The sequence below is a fragment of the Carya illinoinensis genome, chromosome 11 (genome assembly GCF_018687715.1).
Source record: "Carya illinoinensis cultivar Pawnee chromosome 11, C.illinoinensisPawnee_v1, whole genome shotgun sequence".
Lineage (NCBI taxonomy): Eukaryota > Viridiplantae > Streptophyta > Magnoliopsida > Fagales > Juglandaceae > Carya > Carya illinoinensis.
The window spans coordinates 43,929,907-43,954,473 of record NC_056762.1 but is presented as its reverse complement, the minus strand read 5'-3'; the positions used below and the strand labels follow the sequence as shown (position 1 = coordinate 43,954,473).

The following is a 24,567-nucleotide window of genomic DNA, read 5'->3' as shown; positions in this document are numbered from 1 at the left end:
TATACATACATAAAAAATACCAAAAATTTAAAAACTTGAAAATATTAGTTAAAAAATATACAGACCAAAATTAAGAAATCTCTTATAAATTGAATGAATATGAATTTAAATTATGTCTATAATGTATTTTCTTAAAATTATAAATAACAAAGTGTCATATATACATACACATAGTCTTTCTGGTTCCGCTACCGCTTCTGGTCTATGTCGACTGCGGTCTTGAAAAAATTAATTCCATTGCTTTTGCCAAAACTTGAGTTGAATGGTCAAAAAAACTTCGATATTTTGAACTTTATATGCAGCCTCGTTGAACTCTTACGTCTCCTAGTCCAAGAATACCGTTTTTCTGCAAAGAGCAACCTGTATGGCAAAGCTTCCTTTTCCAAATATGAGCCGTAGAATCTCTCCTTTTATTCCCACCCTTCTGCTTTTATTCTGTCTTGGTTTGCAGCTCGCCAATGGTAGTGTCACTGATACTATCGGACCAGGCCAGTCACTAACAACCTCGGAGACTATTGTCTCTGCTAAGGGAAAGTTTGAACTTGGTTTCTTCTCCCCGGCAAATTCGACTAGGAATTATGTGGGAATATGGTACAAGAAAGATCCTAACCGCACCGTAGTTTGGGTTGCAAATAGAGAGCGGCCATTCCCAAATTCCTCTGCCGTTCTAACCCTTAATCCGGATGGGAACCTTGTAATATCTGGCGGCATAATGCAGTACATGGTGGCCAACACTTCTTCTGGGAACGATACCTATGCCATGCTATTGGATACAGGCAATCTCAGAGTTATCAAGAGGGTCTCAGATGTTGTTTTGTGGGAAAGCTTTGAACATCCTACAGATACTCTTTTGCCCGGAATGAAAGTTAGTGATGTCACCAAAGGATGGTCATTAACATCATGGAAAAGTACTGAAGACCCTGCTCCTGGTCTTTTCTCTATGCATCTCGGTTCTTGGAACGGGGGTTCTTGGAAAGAATTAATTGTAATGAAGGGATCTGAAACATACTGGTCTAGCGCATTCATTGGTCTTTTGAATGATATATTAGTGATTGATGGGGAGTCCGTTACTTGGCGTAGTAAGTACACCGACAAAATGTTAAGAATAGTTTTAGATGTAACAGGGCAGTTTAGACTGCTCGAATCGAAAGAAGATGGCCTGTCTTGGCATTCGTTACCCTCGCCTAAGTGCGGAGCTTATGCATTATGTGGTGCTTACAGCATATGCAGTGAGACAACCGATAGAAGATGTGATTGTTTGCCAGGATTTAAACAGGTGGTTGCTGAAGGAAATAAGTCGAGTGGCCTAGGGTGTGTGAGGAAAATTGATCTCAAGTGCGGCAATGATACAAAATTTTCCCCCTTGCCTCAGGTAGATTGGCCCCGTAATCCGAAAAAATTGGACATCAGCGACTCTGTAGAGTGCATGTCAGCTTGCTCGACCGACTGTTCCTGTATTGCTTATGCTTATGATCATCGAAAGCATGAATGCTTAGTATGGGAAGGTCCTCTGCTAAATGTGAAGCAGCTCTCAGAAGATGACGGATATGGAAATGATTTTTATCTGAAGCTTGATCCTTCGGAATCGATTACGAAAGGTCAGCAAAAACACAAGGACTTGTTAGCTATTGGTGACTGTTATTGCTGTTGTTAGTCTCTTCTTCTTCTTTTCTTCTTCTTTCTTCAATTATTTACTTTTCTGTTTGAGTCATGAGATTTTTTCGAGGAGGTGCCTCTAGGCACTGCCAATGGTAAATCCAGTCGTAACACAAGTACAACGCACGTATAATTCTATTTCTCTGATTTCCTTCCAGGGAATGGAACTGTAACATCTCCAGGACATAAGAACACGAAGGTTGCAGGACTATTGTGGGCAATCATCATACCAACCGTATCTTTTGCACTGGTATTCAGTCTTCTTGTTTATTGTGCGAGGAGAAAGAAGGAGCTCAAAAGAAAGGGTGAGCAAAGAAGTGTTCAAAATGTATTTCGGAAATCAAAATGTATATTACTGAGCAAAGCCGTAATCATATGTTGTTCACCATGCAGGGGACAATTTGTTACTGTTAGATTTGACCATAGAGTCTAATAGTTCGGAGCTTACTGAATCAAGTAGGCATGGGGATAGCAGAAGAGGCAAAGTCAAAATGCCATTATTCAGTTTTGCAAGTGTTTCTGCTGCAACTGGTAATTTCTCGCCTGGAAATAAGCTTGGCGAGGGCGGTTTTGGACCCGTTTACAAGGTATGTTTACGTATCCCTAAACTTACTTCGAGGATGCCAGGTTAATGAAATAAGAAGTGGGCTGACTTCGGGTTAATGAAACTTAGTTTAAACTAAACTGTTGTATACACGCCATGGGGAGGTAGTTTAGAGTTTTTTTTGTCAGACTTTGAATACCAGGTTAAAATAAGTAAGATGATTATCATATGCAATAATTCTTATATAAGAATGGTTGCATCGCTTTGAGAAGAAGAGAAATTGGGAGATGTCAGAGTCCTTGTAAGTAAACTGATAGGATAACTTTTAGTGTGTGAGATTTGGGGGTGGTGTGTTAAATGTGAGGGTATTGTGGTCTCGAGATTGAAAGTTTCCAAACTTGTTGGTTTTAGAGATGAAAGTTTCCGAGTGCTTATCATTGATAGTGGATTTCTTGTGGATGCAGTTTACTATTTTAATTGTTTAATTTCTATCTTTTTCAAAATAAAAACAAATCCAGGGAACGTTACAGAGAGGGGATGTAGCTGTAAAAAGACTTTCAAGAAAATCTGGGCAAGGTTGGGAGGAGCTAAAGAACGAAGCAATGCTCATAGCCACTCTCCAACACAAGAATCTTGTTAGACTTTTGGGCTGCTGCATTGAAGGAGATGAAAAGATACTAGTTTACGAGTATATGCCAAATAAAAGCTTGGATTTCTTTATTTTTGGTTTGTAGTTTCTCGCACTTAGAAATACATTTCATTCCTCTCTGTGGAATTTTATTTTGTCGTTCAAATTTGGCCCCGTGTTGTCAATATAATCATATTTTTAAAACAGATGCAGAAAAGCGCAAGATACTAGACTGGGGGAAACGGATTCAAATCATTCAAGGGGTTGCTCAAGGACTTCTTTATCTTCATCAGTATTCCAGGTTAAGGATTATACATAGGGACTTGAAGGCTAGCAACATTTTGTTGGACACCGACATGAATCCCAAAATATCAGATTTTGGAATGGCAAGAATATTTGGAGGAAACGAGTCAGAAGCAAATACCAATAGGATCGTGGGCACACAGTAAGTCAAATAAAGGACGCTACTCAATCATAAAAACCAACCCAACAGTATAGCATACACGTAAAACTTTCTGCTACTTATATTTTTAACTTGATGATGGTGAACAGGGGTTACATGTCACCTGAATATCTTATGCAAGGTGTCTTCTCCATCAAATCTGATGTCTTTAGCTTCGGTGTCTTGTTGTTAGAGATTTTGAGTGGCCGGAAGAACACTGGCCATCTTTTGGGATATGTGAGTATCTGACTTGTACCTTCTGGTGGATAAATTCAAACACATTTGACTTCTGATTGATACTCAGGATTTTCACATTGTTAATGCAAAAGAAACTAGAAATAGTTAGGAAGCAAATGGAAGAATTCCAGAACTGCAAAGAAAGTTAATCCATTACTCCTCTCCTCTTATATATACCTGGCCCTCTCCTCTGAGTACTCTGATATGATGATGAATTGCCACTCTCTCAAAAGCTCAAATGATAGGAAAAAGGAATTCACTCACTTACCATTTTTTTTTTTTTTATTTGAAGGCGTGGGAATTATGGAGTACTGAGAAGGGATCAGACATAGTGGACCCGTTGCTCCTTGATGATATGTGCTCCATGTCTGTGGTGTTGAGATGTATTAACATTGCTCTCCTCTGTGTACAAGAAAGTGCAGCGGATAGACCTACAATGTCCGACGTTGTTGCAATGCTTAGCAATGATAGTAAAGTTCTACCTTATCCCAACCAACCTGGTCTCATGTTTGTGAGAAGTATGGTGAAGGCAATCCCAATCAGTGGCGTGTCAGACTTCTCTTATCTGAAGAATGAAACGGTTTCAATAGTTGAAGGCCGTTAAGCTTTGAAAGACGGGCCATAAGCATTATGCTATCTGTGTAAATCATCAGAAAAACATTCTGTTAGGTTGCCCACGGGTTGTACTTCCCTTTTTCCTGTTTTATGTCAAAGTCCACTCAACAGAGTGAGCAGTGTGTTTGGGATTTTTGAGTCTTTAGCCGTAGAACCTGTTAATATGGTTATGGTATTATAGTCAATCCTGTTACATATGCAATGAATATATGTAACTTTCGAGAGAGAGTCAATGTTGTTACTTCGATCTCCAACATTTTTTAACTCTTTTGATGTTCGGGAATGTGGAGGATTATCGACTAATACCATGGGAGACAAGATGATGTGGATGAACATGGACAAAACTTCCTAGATGCTAATAATTCCAAAATCCTATATTGCACTCAGATGTCTGTCTAATATTAACAACATTTTACGTGTTTGGTCCTAGCGCGTAGGACAAAAGACCAAAACATGAATGTTCAATGCAAAAAAACTAAACTTTTTCAAACATGTGAAGAGCCATGATCAAATTCTTATCATAGTTCGCTCTAGAGAGAGTAACTCATTTAAAAACAGGTTAGTATTGCCAGCTAGTTTAACATGTAGGTAATCATTTGGTGAGCCGGGCTTATTACGAGTGGGGCAGTCTCTACTGGATTGGCTTTCAAACAGGTATCTGTTTTTTTGTTCATTACAGTGCAAAACAGTTGCAAATAATATTGATCTGTATGGGATTTTGAATTTTATATTTGTTAGAAATCCTGTCCTAACCTATTCTCCTCTTGTTTGTGAAGTTCACATATTCAGGGGGAATAGGGTCAAGAAGCATGATCTGATCCCTAGCATTGGTATACCTATCATTTAGTCCCATAAGAAACTGAATGACATTATCTCTTTGACATCTTTCATTTAGAACAGTCAATTTTCCACATGCACAAGTAGGTATAGGATCATAAATAGCAAGTTCATCCCATAGAGTTTTAAGTTTACCATAGTAAACACTCACTGGATCATTTTCTTGTCTCAAGTTGGTCAGGTTCCTTTTCAATTGAAAGATGCGGGGTCCATTCTGCTGAGTGAAGCGGTCCCTGAGTTCATTCCATACATCCTGTGCATCATCAACAAAGGCAATACTTGACTTCACAGCAGGACTGATGGAGTTCTGGATCCAGCATACAATCATATCATTGCACCTTTCCCAAGCGTCAAATAAAGGATCTGCAGGGCCAGTAGGTTTGGCAATATTCCCATTGATGAAGCCGAGCTTGTTTCTTGCTCTAAGGGCTCGACGCATAGCTCGTGACCATGTTGTATAATTGTCAGTGGTGAGAAGATCAGTAACAAGGGTTACAGTGGTATTATCTCCATGATCAACACGGTAAGGATTGTTTGGGTTAGAGAAATTGAGGAAGGGGGAAGTGGGATTTGTATCTTGAGTGACCTCATGCTCAGTGTTGATCGATTGTTCTTCCATAGTGAAGGAAAATACAAAATCAGAGGATCAACCTGTGCTCTCTGATACCATGTAAGAAAAGGAGGAGAAAATAATAGGTATGTTCATCTTATCACTCCAATTAATTGGTTTCAGTTTACAATGTTATTAGAAGATTCAGAACCTCAAAAGAACCATTATACATCCACGCAACTGTCGGTTTGTTCTCTCTGTTTCTTCCTGGCAGTTAAGAGCATATATAAAACATTGTTTGACACCACAAAATGTGGACATAATTTCCAACTATACGTGCCCTTTTTGTTTGATCCAAAAATAAACATGACTAACGGAGTAGTTTTATAGAGAGCAAATGATCAGCTAGATCAAAGTAAGGTATTAGAATATCGTAACAGTTATTCATTATAGTCCAGTGTTACGAATGGACATGTTTGCTTGCTGTGCGGCCAACGTGCTCAGGGGATTCTGTGGGATACATACTTTCTTGGCGTTAACATCTCAGGCATAGTTATAACCAGACTATGCGGCGCCTTTAAAGGTCACAAGCATGATCAGTATACTTCTGGAGCAGGAGTTGAAAGTGTTTGAGACAGCAATACGTTTATCTATTAAGGTAACCTTCCTCTTGACTATGCAAAATCTTTCTTTTTGTAGGGTTTTTTGTTTTTTGTTTTTTGTTTTTAAAGCGTATGTGGGCTTTATGTATTAGAGTAAGTAAATTGCATCTTTGCACCCTCAAGGTTACCGTTAGAGTACTTTAATTTTTTTATTTAATGATTAAGAAAATGACTATTAATGAAATTGTATATTTTTTAATTTTTTTTAATAATGAAGGATGTTAAAAAAATAACTACAAATTTGAACTAGCCGTAAACGCTGGGCACGACTCCGCTATGACCATCTTTAGGGTAATGAGAAAGAATAATGTGATTTGTCCTTTTTATATATTATTGTAATTTGTCATTTTTATATAATATTATTCTATCTTAATACTTAAATATATATGCGTTTAAATAAAAAAGTAAAAATAATAAATCATATGTTGAAGTATGTAACGTATAACATTTCTCTTCATTTTGAAAGACTTTCGTTATAACATCTCTCTTTGTTTTCCATATGAGCGTGCTCAGTGGGTGTTGTTTAGTACTGTGGAGTCTGGTTCACATTGCTTGAGACTCCGTGGAGTCATTTACTCATTGGCCACTCTAGCGGAGGTAAGTCAGGGAGGTCCGCTTGAAGACAGCTCGACAGTGAGCTCGAGCAGTTGCGTGAAGAAGGTTCGCTTGACACGCGCTCGACACGCCAATCAAGCGAACATTGCTATTACATGGATTTAGGATTTTTTCCCCAATTTGATTATAAATATTTCATTTTGTGAAATATGGTCGTACAGTGAGAACAGTAATCATCCCACCATTGTATTGTGATTCCTCAAGTAATAAAAATAATCTGTAGCTCCTATAGACGTAGGCAATTTGCTTAACCACATAAATCTTTATGTCATGTGTGATTTTTTTCTCTTTCGTATTTACTTTTACTTTATTTTCATCGTTTTTCACAACAATTAGTATCAAGAGCCAAGGTTCAGCTCTGAGGGAAAACGATGGCTGCAGACGAAGTGAAAGTATCGAGGATCGAGAAGTTTGATGGCACGGATTTTGGATACTGGAAGATGCAGATAGAGGACTACCTCTATGGGAAGAAACTTCATCTTCCACTGTTGGGAAAGCGACCGGAAAAAATGGAGGAGGCTCATTAGAATCTGTTGGATTGACAGGTTCTGGGGGTTATTCGGCTAACCCTATCAAGATCCGTTGCACACAACGTCATTAAGGAGAAGACGACTGCATATCTCATGGCAGCTTTGTCAGATATGTATGAAAAGCCGTCAGCGAATAACAAGGTACATTTGATAAAAAAGTTATTCAGTTTGAAGATGACAGATGGTACATCTATTGCACAACATCTGAATGATTTTAATACTATCACAAATCAATTGTCGTCTGTTGAAATTGAATTTGATGATGAGATACGTGCACTGATATTATTGGCCTCACTGCCAAATAGCTGGGAAGCCATGAGAATGGCTATCAATTCTGCCGGTAAGTCAAGTTGAAATATGACGATATTCATGATTTGATTTTGGCTGAAGAGGTGCGCAGGAAAGATTCAGGTGAGACCTCGGGTTCGAGTTCAGCACTAAATGTTGATTCTCGAGGGAGATCACAAGACAAGAACTCAAACAGAGGAAGATCAAAATCAAAATACAGAAGCAAGAGCAAAGCAATGCCTGGTCAACAGGTAACTTGCTGGAATTGCGGCAAAGCTGGCCACATAAAGAAGAACTGCAAAAATCCTAAGAAGACCGAGAATGATAATGCTAATATAATAACTGAAGAAGTACATGATGTACTATTGCTTGCAGTTCATAGTCCAGTTGATGACTGGATACTGGATTCAGGGGCTTCATTCCATACATCTTCCCATCGGGAGCTAATGCAGAACTATGTTCCAAGTGATTTTGGGAAGGTGTATCTGGTTAATGGAGAGACTTTAAACGTAGTGGGGATGAGAGACATTGACATTGCACTCCCTAACAAAAACAAATGGACCTTGCAAAAGGTCAGACACATTCCTAAGTTAAAGAAGAATCTCATTTCTATTGGGCAGCTTGATGAATGTGGTCATTCAATAGTGTTCTCAAATGGCACCTGGAAGGTCACTAAAAGGGCATTGGTATTGGCTCGAGTTAAGAAAACTAGTACTCTCTATATGACTACTGATTTGATTAACATTATTGCTACTATCGTTGCAAAAAGTACAGCAGATTTGTGTCATTGCAGGCTTGGCCATATGAGTCAGAAGGGTATGAAAGAACTTCTATCTAGAGACAAGCTACTAGAACTAAAGTCAGTTGATCTCAATATGTGTGAGAGTTGCATTATGGGGAAACAAAAGAAGGTTAGCTTCTTGAAAAGTGGCAAAACGCTTAAGACAGGAAAACTAGATCTTATGCACACAGATGTGTGAGGACCTTCCCCAGTGGCATCTCTTGGAGGTTCTCGTTACTATGTCACATTCATAGATGACCATAGTATGAAGGTATGAGTCTATTTTTTGAAGCATAAATATGATGTATTCAATGTGTTCAAAATTTGGAAGGCCATGGTTGAGACAAAGACAAGCTTGAAACTAAAATATTTGAGGTTTGATAATGGTGGTGGGTATATTGATGGTGGGTTCAAGGAGTATTGTGCAGCTTTGGGTATCAAAATGGAGAAAACCATTCCTGGGACACCACAGCAAAATGGAGTTGCTGAACGTATGAACAGAACTATAAATGAGCATGCTAGAAGCATGAGGCTGCACGCTGGATTACCACCTACTTTCTGGGCAGATGCAGTCAGCACGGTCGTCTACTTGATAAACAGAGGGCCATCAATTCTATTAGATTGTGGATTGTCTGAAGAGGTTTGGAGTGGGAAAGAGGTCAAATTTTCTAACCTTAAAACTTATAGCTATCTTCCTTATATTCTTATTGATTTTGATGCTTGTAGTAAATTTAAGACTAAGTCAAAGAAATGTTATTTCATTGGCTATGGAGATAAGGCATTGGGCTATCGATTCTGGGATGATCAGGGTTGGAAGATCATAAGAAGCAGGAATGTGATTTTCAATGAGAAGATTGTGTACAAGAACAAGTCTAGTACAGCTTCTGAAGCAACTCCTCAAGAGTCCGAGTTATTAAAATTGGGGACCTACCAGAGGTCACAGTGCAGTGCAGAGATGTGAGTGATGGAGATCTTGAAGAAGACATCACTTCATGGAGACCTTGAATAAGACATTTACATGCACCAACCTAAGAGGTTTGTAGTACAGGAAAATGAAACTTTAGTTTGCAGACTGAAGAAGAGCTTATATGGCCTAAAGCAAGCTCCTAGACAGTGGTATAAGAAATTTGATAACTTCATGCGCAGTGCAGGGTACATCAGATGTCAGGCAGATCACTGTTGCTATGTCAGGCACATTGACAATTCTTACATTATTTTGTTATTGTATGTGGATGACATGCTTATTTCAGGGGCTAGTATTAATGAGATCAATAATCTGAAGAAGTAGATATCAGAGCACTTTGCAATAAAGGATCTGGGAGTTGCAAAAAAGGGTTAGTGATATGTGCCTTGCTGATGGAACTACGTTACATTCTCCCCGGGTTATTCATCACGCTATTGTTGAGTACTTTCAACATTTTTTAAGTCAAAGTCGCAGTACAGAATTGCCGAATTTAAGTGACTTAATTTCCCCTATGGTTACTACTGAGGAAAATCTTTTACTCTGTAAAGATCCTTCTTTGGAAGAAATTAAAGATACTCTTTTTAGTATCCACATTGATAGTAGCTTTGGCCCATATGGTTTTGGTTTTGACTTCTTTAGAGTCTGTTGAGATTTTACTAAGGATGACTTACTAGAAGCTATCTCTGAGTTTTTCTAAAGAGAGACTTTTCCCAGGTTCTATACTGTTTTTTACGTTGTTTTGATTCCCAAGTTGGACAAGCCGACTGGTTTTGATAAATTCAATCCCATAAGTCTTTGTTCAATTGTTTATAAGGTTTGCTCTAAAATTATTGTGGTATGTTTGACGAAATTGCTTTCTAAGATGATATCTCAGGAGCAAGGGACTTTTATCCCTAGTCGTAGTGTCTTTGAGAATATTTCCTTAACCCAAGAGATGGTCCATTCTACCCAAAAAAAATCAATGGGGGTAACGTGTTGCTTAAGCTTGATATGTCAAAGGTATATGATTGAGTTAATTGGAGTTTTCTACTGCATGTCTTGGATGCTTTTGGTTTTCCCCTCAGTCTATGAGTTGTTTAAGGCGTGTATTTCTTTGCCTTGGTATTCTATTATGATGAATGACACATCTTTGGGGTTATTTAAAGTTGAGCATGGTCTGCGACAAGGTGATCCTCTGTCACCGTATTTATTTATCATTATGCAATAGGTGCTCTCTCGTCTTTTTAAGCATTATTTTGAACAATGTAAAATTTGGCAGTTTACTCAAGCTAAAGGTACTCCTCTTGTTACCAACCTCATGTATGTTGATGATATTATTATTTTTGCTAATGGTGGTAAAAGATCTGTGCGAGCGTTGATACATGCTTTACAGATTTATGAGGATTGGTTGGGTCAAGTTCTTAGTAAAGATAAAACTGCTATTTATTTTTCTAAGCTTATTCCTGTATCTAGAAAGAGATTGCCCCTTCAAATCATTGGTTTTTATGAAGGGTTTTTTCTTTCAATGACACCGCTCGGTGTCCTGATTACGCCCAAAGAATAATGCAGTAGTTGTAGCACATCTTTGAGGTATCGATTCTACAGGGAGACAATTTAAAAATATAGCAGAAGGAACAAAAAAACTAAAGGAAAAATATTAAATAAGTTATGGAGAACAAAGATTAATTTTAACTGCAAAATAATAGTAAAGCAAAGCGATTAACAGAAAAAATACTTAAATTTGACGAACAGTAGAGTGTCGGGAATCCCTTGCACAAATCTGATATTTTAATTATTCTTAATTCATTGGATAACTCAATTAGGAACTCAATTTACGAAATTTTCAATCAGAATGTATAGATTTATAAACCAAAATTAAATCAAATGTAACCCTTTGAAAAATCATTCACCACTTTTAAAATACGTAAATTACTATCCCTATTGAGAAAATCTAATGAAGACAATATACTCAAGAAACAATATTGCAACAAAAAACTAAATTAGTATAGATAAATAATTGATCCAAACATAATCAAAGAACTAATCCATTCAATAGAAAAAGTATGACTGAATCCATAAACAGAATAAATTCTATAATTATTTGGAGAAGAAAACATCAATGATGAATTGAGAATGATAAAACAAAAGAGTTTTAACAATTGAAAATCAAATACATGGATTAAAAATAAATTAGAAATACCATCTATTTTGCTTGGTTGTTTGAAGGCGTTGGACTTAGGTGAGTTACTTGGGAAGGGAAAAGGAAAATTGCGGGTTGGAAGATGAAATTGCTTTCAACTAGTGGTAGAATTATTCTTTTACGTCATGTTTTATCTAATATGGCCACTCATCTTCTTGTTGTCTTACATGTCCCTAATATGGTGATCAAGGCGCTAAATAGGCTTATGAGTTTATTCTTTTGAGATAATTATGAAGGTAAAGGTAAGAGAAAATGGGTGTCTTGGAATAAAATTTGTAAACCCATTGATGAAGGTGGGGTGGGCATTCACGAATTTAGGGGATACTCAAAAGGCTTTACACATGAAGCTGGCATGTAGATTGATTTATGGGCAATCATAGTGGGCGGATTTTTTCAGAGGTAAGTATGTTCGGGGTAATCATTTTTTCCTTGTTAATCCTACGAATGGTCTTGATTTTGGAAGGCTATTCTTAATAGTATCCCTGATGTTCTAAACAATTTTAAGTGGATAGTGAGAAATGGAAACATCTCCTTTTGGTATGATAATTGGGATGAGGATGGCCCTCTTCATGGCCAGTACCCCGTGACTGAAAAGCCTTTGTTGAAAATTAAAGAGTGTCGTATTGATAATGGGTGGGATATTCATCTATTGGAAAGGTTTGTGGGTCCCCAAAAGCTATTGATTTACTTCCATTTTTGGCTAGGCATATGAAGGGGCAGGGTTTTCTTATTTGGAAGAATGATAAGGATTGTCATTTTACTCCTATGAGTGATTGGGATCTTATTCGGGTTCGGGCACCTTCTTTATCCTGGGCTCAATGGATTTGGCATGCCGATCTCTCCAAGAAAATTTCTATAATAATGTGGAAGGCGACTAATAACTGCTTAAGTATGAAGAAATATTAAAATGGCTAGCATTCCTATGGTCTCTAAATGTAATTATTATTCTGTGGGTCACCCTAAGGATGTTAATCATATTCTTTGTACTGGTAATTTTGCAAGACAAATTTAGCATTTGGCCGCAATTCACTTAGATGTACATATGGGTCTCTTCCGTACTTAGCATGAGCAAGAATTTCCTCTTTGTTTTTTTTTTAAGGAAAAATACTATTTGAACTTAGAATTCTATCTATAAAAACTATCAATTGTTTTTTTTTTCAAAGTGAAGTGTTTTTTTTTAATATTTAAAAATGTATGAAAAATAGTTGAAAGAAAATAAAAAAGTGCATACAATATGAGTCTTCCAAACATTGTCCTTTTTATAATGTCACTAGCACTGTCTTTCTTTATGTCTATTTTTTTCTTATGATATATATAATAGAAGTGTGTTTCCCTCTTTTTGATTGATGATGAAATAGATCTTCTATTACTACCGGAAAATGGTTCCTCTGTATAACTTACTTTTGGAAGCTCGTGCGAAAGCACTACTTTCGAGAAAGCTGATGACAACCACACAAGAGTAGTACAGAAGAAGACGACAAAAGACATTTTCCTCTCATTAACATCTCTTTTGATTCAATATACCAACGGTTTTGATTCAAAAAACTGTTTTAACCTAAAGGAAGAATCTATGAAAATGTTCAAACACCTTATTGTTACTCATTGGAATTATGCTACGATCTTGTCTTCCTTGTGTAGTGACTGTGCTTTATGGAGACTTCGTCGTTGTCACGAGGTTTCGTATCGTAGACAAGAAGTCTCAGAGGATTCTTGGAGTGGCCTAAAACTCACGCACGCAGGACTGGGAGGACCGTGGCCAAGGTGTAGAGGAGATTATGCACGAATGAAAAAGGGGCACTCACACGAAGCAGGATCCAGCCAATCAGGAGGAAAGAAAAAATGGCGCATGGAGTATAAAGCCTTCTTTTCGATTTTTGGTTACGGGACGTTTTAATTTCTTGTTTCTTTTTGGTTTTCGGTTTAGAGACTTCTGAGCCATTTTTATTCATTTTTCTTTTGGGATGGATTCCGGAAAGGGGATAGGATTTTTGGATTCGAAGATGATAGGCTAAATTTCTAAGCCTAGGCTTTGGGAGTAACCCAGGAACAGATTGGTTTGTGCTCACTTTTCTATTGATTTCCATTTTACAACTTATTGAGTTACAATGTTATTATATTCGGAGAAGTTTGGAATTCTTTATCATGAATCCTGATCTGTTGTAGACGCTAGGCACAACTGATACTTGAACTGATGCAAGATTGTGGTAGACTTCTTTCATTGTACATCTAGCTTTGCAACTCAGTAGGGAATTTGGGCTAAGAGATAATTTGTGCATGATTTATTATATTTTCAACCATGATCCTTACGAATGGGTTGATGGTTGAGTAAAGAAGGGCATTTTTCACTAACGATCTGTGAAAAGGTCAAACCTGCAGCCTAGGTATTTGATATTTTGTTTCATTGATATTTATTTCTCTGCAATATCTAATTTTCTTGCCCACACCTCCCTAATATTCATTTGTTTCACTTCCTTCAATCTACAAACACCTAGAAAACCATTTTATAAAAAGATCATAACCATCCTTCCTTCAATACCCTCCACACCAGTACATTAGCATATATTCTTGTTTCTTTCCTTAGCTATCTAAAAATCCCTTTCTCAAACACGTTCCTTGTGCAAAATGCAACTCATTATATGTTTGTTCAGCATGAATACTGTTGTCTCTGTAGAAATGACATTGGAACTCCTCCATGTACTACTTTGATTGCTTCTGCACTTGGAAGATAGATTTAGAAAGTCATCATACTTCAATCTCCAAGATTTTTTAACTCTATTGATGTTCGGGAATGTGGACAATTATCTACTAATATTATGGGAGACAAGATGATGTGAATGAATATGGACAAAACTTCCTAGATGCTAATGCTTCCAAAATCCTATATTGTACTCAATGTCTGTCTAATATTAACAACATTTTACGTGTTTGGTCCTAGCGTGCAGGACAAAAGACCAAAACATGAATGTTCAATGAAAAAAACTGAACTTTTCAAACATGTCAAGAGCCATGATCAAATTCTTATCATTGCTCGCTCTAGACAGAGTAACTCACATTTAAACACCAGGTTAGTATTGCCAGCTAGTTTGCCATGTAGATAATCATTTGGTGAGCCGGGCTTATGAGTGGGGCAGTCTCTATTGTGTTGTTACATTTTAATAAAAATTTATTTTGTAACGATTATCTTTTAAATTGCAACGTTTGGGTTAAAGCATTAATATAGATTTTTATTTGCATGTCGTTGCAGATTTTCTTATACTAATATATTTTGTAATTATCTTGAACACTGTTTGTAATAAATTTGATTGATTTGAGTGTTGTACGTTTTCATTACGTAGGCATGCATAGGCTTGTGCAAGAAATCAAATAAATCGATTAACCCGTAAGACCCGATTGAATATGACCCGATAAAGTCGGGTTCACATTTCAATCGGTTTGAAAGTCATTTCACCCGATTAATATCGGGCCATCGTTTGCAACCCGCATCTTAAAATCCCTTTTTACCAGACTCCATGTAGTCCTTTACTCTTATCTACCAGACTCAGCGTCACTTCCATTGTGCTACTTCCACCAGCAATCCCTCTTCGAACCCCCTTTCTTTCTATTGTGACCAGCCAAATCTTTGCCGCTATCGACGCTGATTTTATTGAAGTACCCCTCCGATGCACTCGCTTAATCGATCCCAGCTTCCGGTGACACCGCCACATACTCCGGCGACGCCTCTGAATCCAATATTCCAACCACGCAAATCTCCAAAGACCAATCAACAGCCATCCCACTATCTTCATCAAACCCAATCGTCACACTCTTTGTCTCCTCCAAAATCAATCCGTTATCCTCTCCAGCCTCAACCACTCTGCCTTCCCTTTTATCTACAAGATTCTCTGTCTTCAACCTTGCTAAACCAAAATCCCCAATCTTGGCCTTGAACTTAGCATCCAACAGAATATTACTGGGCTTAATATCGCTATGGATTACCGGCAGATGACAAGAATGGTGGAGCTAAGACAAACCAGTGGCAATATCAAGAACAATGTCGAATATTTTCTTCCAACCCATGAGCTCCGAGCACTTGTTGTCGAGCAGCGCGTCCTGTAAACTACGATTGGACATGTACTCGTAGACAAGCATGAGCTTGTGGCAGCAAGGGTCAGAGGAGAAGATGTGAGGAGAGTGGAGAGCGGAGGCGATGGATAGCTCATTGTGGAACTCGTGCTCGCATTGGAGGGAACCAGGGGAGTCCATGAGCTTTAGTGCCACATATTGGCCCGAAGGTATAGTGAACCAAAACCACCTTACGGGCTGTTCTTCTTTGGCATCTCAAGTTCGATAAAAACCGATAATTTTGGCCAACCCGAATAGTTTGTGTCGGTTCGGGTTATTTTTCCAAATAGGTTTTGCGGGCCAAGTCGGGTCGGGCCAAAAACTTTATTGGACGGGTCATTGCGCAGGCCTAGGCATGCATTGCATTTATGGCTATTGAGAGCACTCTTATTAGATTATCTATATGTAAAATTATTATACTTTTTAGCTATTAGGAATGAAGAGGGACTCATAGCATCCTCAATGGATTAGTTAAAATTAAAGGACACTTTTGATAAATATGAGATGAATTTAACTTTTAGTTATTTCATTTACATAAGTCTCCATATTGAATTATCTATTTATTCTTTATATAATAATAAAATAATATTAATTTAATATATTTTTTAATATATTTATTTATATCATATTTTACCATTATATTAATTATATGTTAATTAGTAATTATATTCTAATTAAATTATTGGTTAAAAAATCATATTTTTAATAGTCATTTAATATTCATAACCACAAATGTCTAATTAAATTTATCTAAAATTCAATATAAATGCCAAAGAATAAATTCAATATAATTCTAATAACCCTTGTTGACATTAATTGATGCAGTAAAAGCTAAAGAAACTAAGAGTTTTCAGAGAAAATGTTGAGGGAAGAGAGTGTTACCAAAAAAAAAAATAAACTAAACATTTGGTCATTGAAGAGTTTATATCAAATTTGACGTTACTTTTACAAATATTGTAACTAAAAGTCAAACTTTTTTATTTTACATAATCCATTGCAGCCAATTTTTGGTCCGTAATAGTTAAAAGGGACTCTTTTTTTGCATATGCATATTCTATTGAGAGTGCTCTCACGATGAATTATGCAAACTCAAATAATTTGATTTTGAGCTACAGTATATGTAAACCAAAATCCAAATTTGATGTCTACTGTTTAAGGACCAAATCTATATTTTATTATTTTTTTATAACACTTTCTCTTCTCTCCATCTAAATCCACAAATATTTAGATAATTTAGTTAGAATATGATTACTAATTAACATGGTAGAATAGTAAAATATGATAAAATAAATTAAATTAATAATTAAAAAAATTAAATATTTTTATAATTATTAATTACTTATTACTATATAATGAATAAGTTGATAATTCAATGTGGAGATTTGATATAAATAGTCAAAATCAAATTCATCTCATATTATTTTATTGTTATATAATATAAAAAAATAGTTATTCCAATGTGGAGACTTATGTGAATGGAATAGCCAAAATCTAAATTCATCTTATATTCATCAAGGAAAAGTCTAAACGCAATCATGGGGGGGCCTCCCCGCGGATGGTCTCCTACGTGGACTAAAACGCTTCGTTTGAATTAAGTGATCAAAACGCTCCGTTCTGAGTGTTTTTGAGACTCTTCTTCTCCATCCGCTCGAGAACACGAAGCCCTTCCCTCCCTGTTCCCCAAAACTGGCCTCTCTCTGGAGGTGTAGCCGCAGAAAGCCGAACTTGAAAAAGAACAAAAAAAAAAAAAGAACCCAGAAAGGATGAAATCTGTAGCCGAAGTTGATAATCTTATCAATGCTCTACTTATGGTTCACCAAAAGGGTGCATCAGCACACATGCGAGTATACACAGACTCACCAAGGAAGCGACCCACTTGAAAAAGAACCAAAAAAAAAAAAAACTCAAAAACGAAAAGATGAGATCTATAGCCCAGAAAGCCGAACTTGAAGGAGAAAAAAAAATAGAATAAACACAGATTTGCGGTTTCCAAACCTGAGAGATGAAGATATCTACTCAGAAGGATGAAAAAGATGAGATCTATGATTTCCAAGCTTGTGAGATGAAAAGATATGAGAGAAGGAATCTGAGATTTTCGAGCATGATAGATGAAGAGGTTTGAGAGCTTGAATTAACATTGTTTCCCGCTATTTTGCTTTTCATTCTTCTTCTACTATTTTTTTTTTAATATAGTTGATAATGTGGCCATGCCTTTTTTATTTTTTAAATGTAATTGATAATGTGGCCACGTCAAAGGCATTCACACGGAGGCACGATTCTGTGCCTCTCTCTAGCACAACTCACTTATCAAAAGTGCCATTTACATATACATAATCCAATAACAATGCTATGAGGTACTAGTTTTCCATCTATGACTTTAACTCATGTATATACATTGTCCTTCTTTTGATTGACAGAAAAATAGCTCCAACTTGGGAAAGTATTTTCAACGTTTGATGGATTATGATTTTTTACGATTTTGTTTTAAGGCTTGGCCGTTTCCAATCATTATTTCGTGCTTTAACTTATGCGGAGTTTAATTCTTCGGTTACTTCATGGGCCGTTTCAAAGTGTAATTATCAACAAGTTTTACTAGCTTATAAATAGGTGCTTTGGTTCGGTCAGACATGTGTGCATGAAAAATTAATACTATTTCATCTAATAATTTTTGTGTGTTCGAGAGATTCCAAGTAAAAGAGAAGTATTTCTTTTTTGTAAAACTTTGAGCTCAATTACTTGTGCAGAGTTGGTTCGGACTATACGACGATCAATTAGGCTATTGTGTACTTGAGGAGTCAAGTCAAGAGGAGTTCTGATGCACCGGTTAAACTGAAACTTTATACACCGCGAGATTTCTGTGCCTTCGTCCAAACTAGCTTCATTTGAATATTAATTTCATTATAATTTTTATTATATTATTGTATATTTCACCAACATATTGCATTGGCTTTCAAACAGGTATCTGTTTTTCTGTTCAATACAGTGCAAAACAGTTGCAAATAATATTGATCTGTATAGGATTTTGAATTTTATATTTGTTAGAAATCCTGTCCTAATCTATTCTCCCCTTGTTTGTAAAGTTCACATATTCAGTATGCTGGTATATTCATCTTATCACTCCAGTTAATTGATTTCAGTTTATAGTGTTATTAGAAGATTCAGAACCTCAAAAGATCAACCACTATACATGCCCTCAACTGTCGGTTTGTTCTCTCTCTTTCTTCCTGGCAGTTAAGAGCATATATAAAACATTGTTTGACACCTCAAAATGTGGACATAATTCCCAACTATACGTGCCCTTTTTGTTTGATCCAACAATAAACATGACTAACGGAGTAGTTTTAGAGGGAGCAAATGATCGATCAGCTAGATCAAAGTAAGGTATTAGAATATCGTAACAGTTATTCATTATAGTCCAGTGTTGCGAATGGACATGTTTGCTTGCTATGCGGCCAACGTGCTCAGGGGATTCTTTGGGGTACATACTTTCTTGGCGTTAACATTTCACGCATAGTTATAACCAGACTATGCGGCGCCTTTAAAGGTCACAAGCATGATCAGTATACTTGAGCTGAAGGCCAGTTGAAAGTTTTTGAGGCAGCAATACGTTTATCTGTTAAGGTAACCTTCCTCTTGATTATGCAAAATCTTTCTTTTTATAGGCTTTTATCTTTTTTGGTTTTTGGTTTTTTTTTTTTTTTTTTTTTTTTTTTTTTTTTTTTTTTTTTTTTTTTTTTTTTTTTTTCAATAAGCATGTGTAGGCTTTATGTATTAGACTAAGTAAATTGATTTTTTGCTCCCTCAACCGTTAGAGTATTTTAATTTTTTTATTTTTTATTTAATGATTAAGAACATGACTATTAATGAAATTGTATTTTTTTAATAATTAAATATGTTAAAAAAATAACTACAAATTTGAACTAGTCGTAAACACTGAGCGGAGCTCCTCTAACACCAACCTTAGGGTGATGAGAAAGAATAACGTGATTTGTCATTTTTATATATTATTCTAATTTATTATTTTTATATAATATCATTCTATCTTAATACTTAAATATATATGCATTTAAATAAAAAATAATAAATCATATGTTAAAGTATGTAACGTATAACATTTCTTTTCAATTTGAAAGACTTTCGTTGTAACATTTATCTTTGTTTTCCATATGAGCGCGCTCAGTGGGTGTGACTGTGAGTCAAAACGTTTGAGAGCATAAATAATAGAGAAATAATAACAGACCTTGGCCAAAAAATCAAGAAAAAGTATAGTTGTAAGTATAATTGTATATTAATCTGTGTACTAATATGATGTGATTGATCAAAAAGTAGATTTTATTGAAAATAATATTAATTTAAATTTTAAGTATGAATAAATTAATATTAATATACAGATTAGTATGCGACTGTGATTATATGTTTGTAAAATTCAAAAATCAATGTTATGCAACCATGCGGGCCAGGCACGAGTTGACCAACGCGGCAACATAGTAGAGCACTGACAAAGAAGAGAAATCCATTGAAGACGGCAACTTTAAATTACACGCATATTTTCCAATCGACAGCACATTGATTAATGTTTTCCCCAAGGAAGAATATATATAGTTACATAAAACCATAGGTCAAGAGTAAAGGGAATTTTACACGGCATTAGGTGGTGTTGGGCCCTGGGAGGTCTTTTTCATTATAAAAATTTAAAAGGCTATAAGAATCTAGGAATGTTTATAAGTAAAGAAATAGCCCTGCAGACTTATTGGCAAAGCTAGCGTGTGAGGATTGTGCTGCTATCTAGAGTCTTAGAATATAATCCATCCTTTATTAAAGGGTCTGATTTGAACTGATAAAGTGGGTCTTCCTTATATAAGAGTTTGATTATTTTATTGTGTTTTAGGCTTGTTAGACGTTTTATTTTGGTTTTGGATTGTTTTGATACTTGGTTTTGGGTTAGTATTTATAGATATATCTTGTGAACCCCCAAGTGTAAAGTATTTTCATAATATTCCTCCGTCAGAAGTGGTGGCTTATAAATAAACTTGAGACGGAACTGTTATGTAGGTAGATACCGGCTCTTAAAATAAATTATATATAATTACATAAAATCATAAGTCAGTAAAGGAAATTTTATACAGCGTTAGGTGAGATTGAGGGTCTTTTCCATTATAAAAATTTAGCAAGCTATGGGAATCCAGGATTGCTTTCTTACACTTATTTGAAAGCTATCCATTAGCGTTATATTATACGCACGTTAATTTAAAGATTGATAAATTTTTTGAATTTTTTGATTTTCAAAGATTCTGAGATGGATTAATGATTCGTTTTTTATTCTATCATCTAGAATCCCCTTACTTTTTCAAGGAAAATACTATTTGAACTTTGAATTCTATCTATAAAAGCTATCAATTGTTTTTCTTTTTATATAAGAAAGTGAAGTCTTTTTTTATTTTTTAAAAATATTTAAAAATGTATAAAAATTAGTTGAAAGAAAGTAAAAATTAAAATTAAAAAGTTTGTACAAATACGAGATTTCATTCTCCGTCTTTCTAGAATTGTCCTTTTTTATTGTCCCTAGCATTGTCCTTGAATCTTCCCTCTAGTGTAATGGTATAGATCATTATTTTTTTTTTATGATATAATAGATTTTCCTTTTTTTTTAAGAAATAGAAATAGTAGTCGCAATCGTAAATATGTAAATATTACACAATTATTTTAAAAAAAATTAAAAAAATATAAAATTTATATAAAAAAATTAATTTTTTAATAATAAATTTTGCTATTTTTTAAAACTACTGAAATAAACAAACACTACACGACTATCTTAGTATTACTATTTTTTAATTGACGACGACACAGATCTTCTATTTATTACTTTAATTCGGTGTGCCAAAATGTTTGCTTTTGTTTGCTAGGTTCTGAAAAATGGTTCCTTTGTATAACTTACTTTTGGAAGCTCGTGCGAAAGTACAGTTTTCGAGAAAGCTATTGACAACCACACAAGAGTAGTACAGAAGAAGACGGCAAAAGACATTTTCCTCGCATTAACATCTCTTTTTATTCAACTTTGAGTAATGATGAGGGTATACCAACGGTTTTGATTCAAAAAACCGTTCTAACCTAAAGGAAGAATTTATGAAAATGTTCAAACACCTTATCGTTACTCGTTGGAATTATGCCATCTTGTCTTTCTTCTGTAGTGGCTGTGCTTTATGGAGACTTGGTCGTTGTCACGAGGTTTTGTATCGTAGACAAGAAGAGGAAATGTTTGAATTTGAAGTACCCTTTTATCTAAATAACGTCAATCAATTACAATAAAATTCAAACGAAAAACAATTTAGCTAAAAAGAAAATTACAGAAAAATAAATTTATAAACTAATGTAACTTGATACAGTATATCAACCTTACTCAACAAGATAAAATATGCACAAGTAACAAGCTGCCAAAACCTCTTAATCCACCTCAGCTAGCTTAGAAGATTCTATCTTCTTCTCTGAATATAAACTCTGTTGTAACAAACTCTCATTTCACTTTACGTTTTTATCCTTAAATATTTACTCTGTAAATATGCATGTAAAAGGCAGCCGAGACTCCTTGTACTATTTACTAAAAAATGATTCAATTCAAATATATTCAAAATAGGTTGATTGCTGCATTTATCTTTATTTCTAATATGGTATCAGAGTTGCTTGACTAACAGTCTCTTGATCCATTCTTCTTCTTCTTCTTCTTCTTTCTTTTCTCTCTCTCTCTTTTTTTCTAATCACCCTACATCATGGCCGATAAATCTTCATCTTCAAACTCTCTATCATCTTCTTTTTCTCATCTAGTTACTCTCAAATTAACTTCAGAAAATTATATTCTCTGGAAAGTGCAGATTTCAACCTATCTGCGAGGCCAGGATCTTTTCCCTTTTGTGGATGGAACTCAAACCCTCCACCTAAATTTCTCACCACCCAAAAATGCTCAAATAACCAACCCTGGCTTTCTTTCCTGGCAGCGCACTGATCAATTCATTCTCAACATCCTTTTCTCTGCCATAAGTGATTCAATAATTGGTCATGTTATCTCCTCCAAAACCTCTCGTGATCTCTAGGTCTCAATTGAATCTAGGTTCTCTTCACACTCTCAAGCAAAGAATTCTAAATCAGATTTCAACTCACAAACCTAAGTCGCGGCAATCAATCAATCTCTAAATATTTCAGCAAGGTTAAGCTCCTCGTTGATACACTGGCCACCACAAGCACTTCTCTCTCTGACAAGGAATTTGTCACCTACCTTCTCAATGGGTTAGGAGCAAATTATGAGACATTTATCACCTCTATTATAGCTCGCACAGAGCCCCTCACCTCCCATGACTTGTATCATCTCCTCCTAATACAGGAAAGTCGCATGAACCTTACGGCTAACAACCCAAACCCCACCTCTCTCTTTGGGCCCTCAGCCAACTTTAGTTCTAATAACCAACGTGGAAGGGGATCCTATCACAGTGGCCGTAATGGTCGTGGGCAAGGCAGGTCCTCTTCTAACAGAGGAAGGTCCTTCAATAACCTCACACAAAATTACCAAAATCATCACCCAAATTCCTCTCGACCTACCAGGATAAACGCACGAACACGTTCCATGGCTTCCTCATTGACCATACAATTGGTTGGTTCGTCAAGCCTCATCTCAATCTAATGAAAGATCTAATGGAATCCAGGGAAGGGCGTTGACGAAGAAATTTAAAAACAAGAGAATATTGAAACGGAATCGCTGAACGATCCACTTCATCCTTGGAGAAAACCACACATACCTCCCCATCCACTGTTTTATGAGAGTGAAACGGCACCACCACCTCAGGGAGGGGCTGAGGGGATTCCAAAACCATGTCTGCAAATGATCTGAGCCAAGGAGCAGATGCTGTAATGGCCAAGGGGCCATCGGCGGCAGCCATGCATGAAAGCCCTAGTCACTCACGTCTAGAGAGAAACAAGGGCAAAAAAGACGGACTTGATTCCTGCACTGCACTAGTTTGTCTTTAAGCCATTTATGGCCTTAAACAAGTTCCACGAGTTTGGTTCTCGGAACTAAATACCTGGCTTCTACATTATGGTTTTGTTGCGTCTCAAGGAGACCCCTCTCTGTTTATTTTACACAAGAATTATTTTTCTATATTTGTTTTTGTGTACGTTGATGACATGGTCATCACTTCATCCTATGATTCTGATATTGGTTGTTTTCTTGAGTCTCTGAGTAAAGCTTTTCTTGTCACTGACCTTGGCCAACTGTCCTATTTTCTTGGGTTAGAACTTGACTATCTCAACAATGGTCTTCTTCTCATCCAAAGGAAATACATCTCGGATTTACTCACAAAAACAAATATGCTTGCTGCCAACCAAATATCCTCTCCAATGTTAGCCTCCACTAAACTTTCTAAGTTTGACTCACCATCTTTTGAAGATGTCACTCTTTTTAGGAGTGTTGTTGGCAGTCTTCAGTACTTATCTATAACACGGTAGATAAATTGTATGTTAGGAAATAGCAATATAAATACGTGATTGGTAAGTTTATTATGGTGTCAATTATTAATTTTTCTTGCACTCCTATATAAAATTCTAGAGTCTTCTTAAAAGTATGAAAAAAATAATATATATATATGTATATATATATTTTCTTAAAGTTCATAATTTTCTAGGAATAAACAAGATTTTATTAATCAAAAGAATAATTTTTGCATTCATAATATAAAGAATGAGTATACATACATAAAAAAATACCAAAAATATACCAGCTAAAATTTAGAAACTTGAAAATATTAGTTCCAAAATATACAAACCAAAAAGAAATCTCTTATAAATTGAATGAATATGAATTTAAATTATGTCTATTATGTATTTTCTTAAAATTATAAATAACAAAGTGTCATATATACATACACATACACATAGAGGCATATATGCAAGCAGC

The 24,567-nt window shown here is 35.8% G+C and overlaps 1 protein-coding gene across 2 annotated transcripts; it reads left to right on the top strand.

Annotated features, from left to right (window-relative positions):
* The first annotated feature begins 338 nt into the window (after positions 1 to 338).
* Positions 339 to 4,363, top strand: LOC122281269 (G-type lectin S-receptor-like serine/threonine-protein kinase At1g11300). 2 transcript variants are annotated; one of them, XM_043092630.1, is made up of 7 exons: positions 339 to 1,598; positions 1,815 to 1,961; positions 2,050 to 2,243; positions 2,719 to 2,926; positions 3,036 to 3,273; positions 3,381 to 3,507; positions 3,800 to 4,363. In XM_043092630.1, the coding sequence occupies exons 1-7, from the start codon at positions 365 to 367 to the stop codon at positions 4,109 to 4,111; spliced, it is 2,460 nt and encodes an 819-aa protein (XP_042948564.1). In that variant the 5' UTR covers positions 339 to 364; the 3' UTR covers positions 4,112 to 4,363. The 2 variants fall into 2 exon arrangements, with proteins under 2 accessions (XP_042948564.1, XP_042948563.1); XM_043092629.1 differs by having other exon boundaries at positions 339 to 1,649.
* Positions 4,364 to 24,567: the final 20,204 nt, after the last annotated feature.

Excerpts from the sequence above, each read along its gene's own strand:
- LOC122281269 (XM_043092629.1), top strand. The coding sequence starts at position 365 with ATGGCAAAGCTTCCTTTTCCAAATATGAGCCGTAGAATCTCTCCTTTT. Across the intron at positions 1,650-1,814 it reads TGGTGACTGTTATTGCTGTT|GGAATGGAACTGTAACATCT; the intron begins GTTAGTCTCTTC and ends ATTTCCTTCCAG. Across the intron at positions 2,244-2,718 it reads GTTTTGGACCCGTTTACAAG|GGAACGTTACAGAGAGGGGA; the intron begins GTATGTTTACGT and ends AAACAAATCCAG.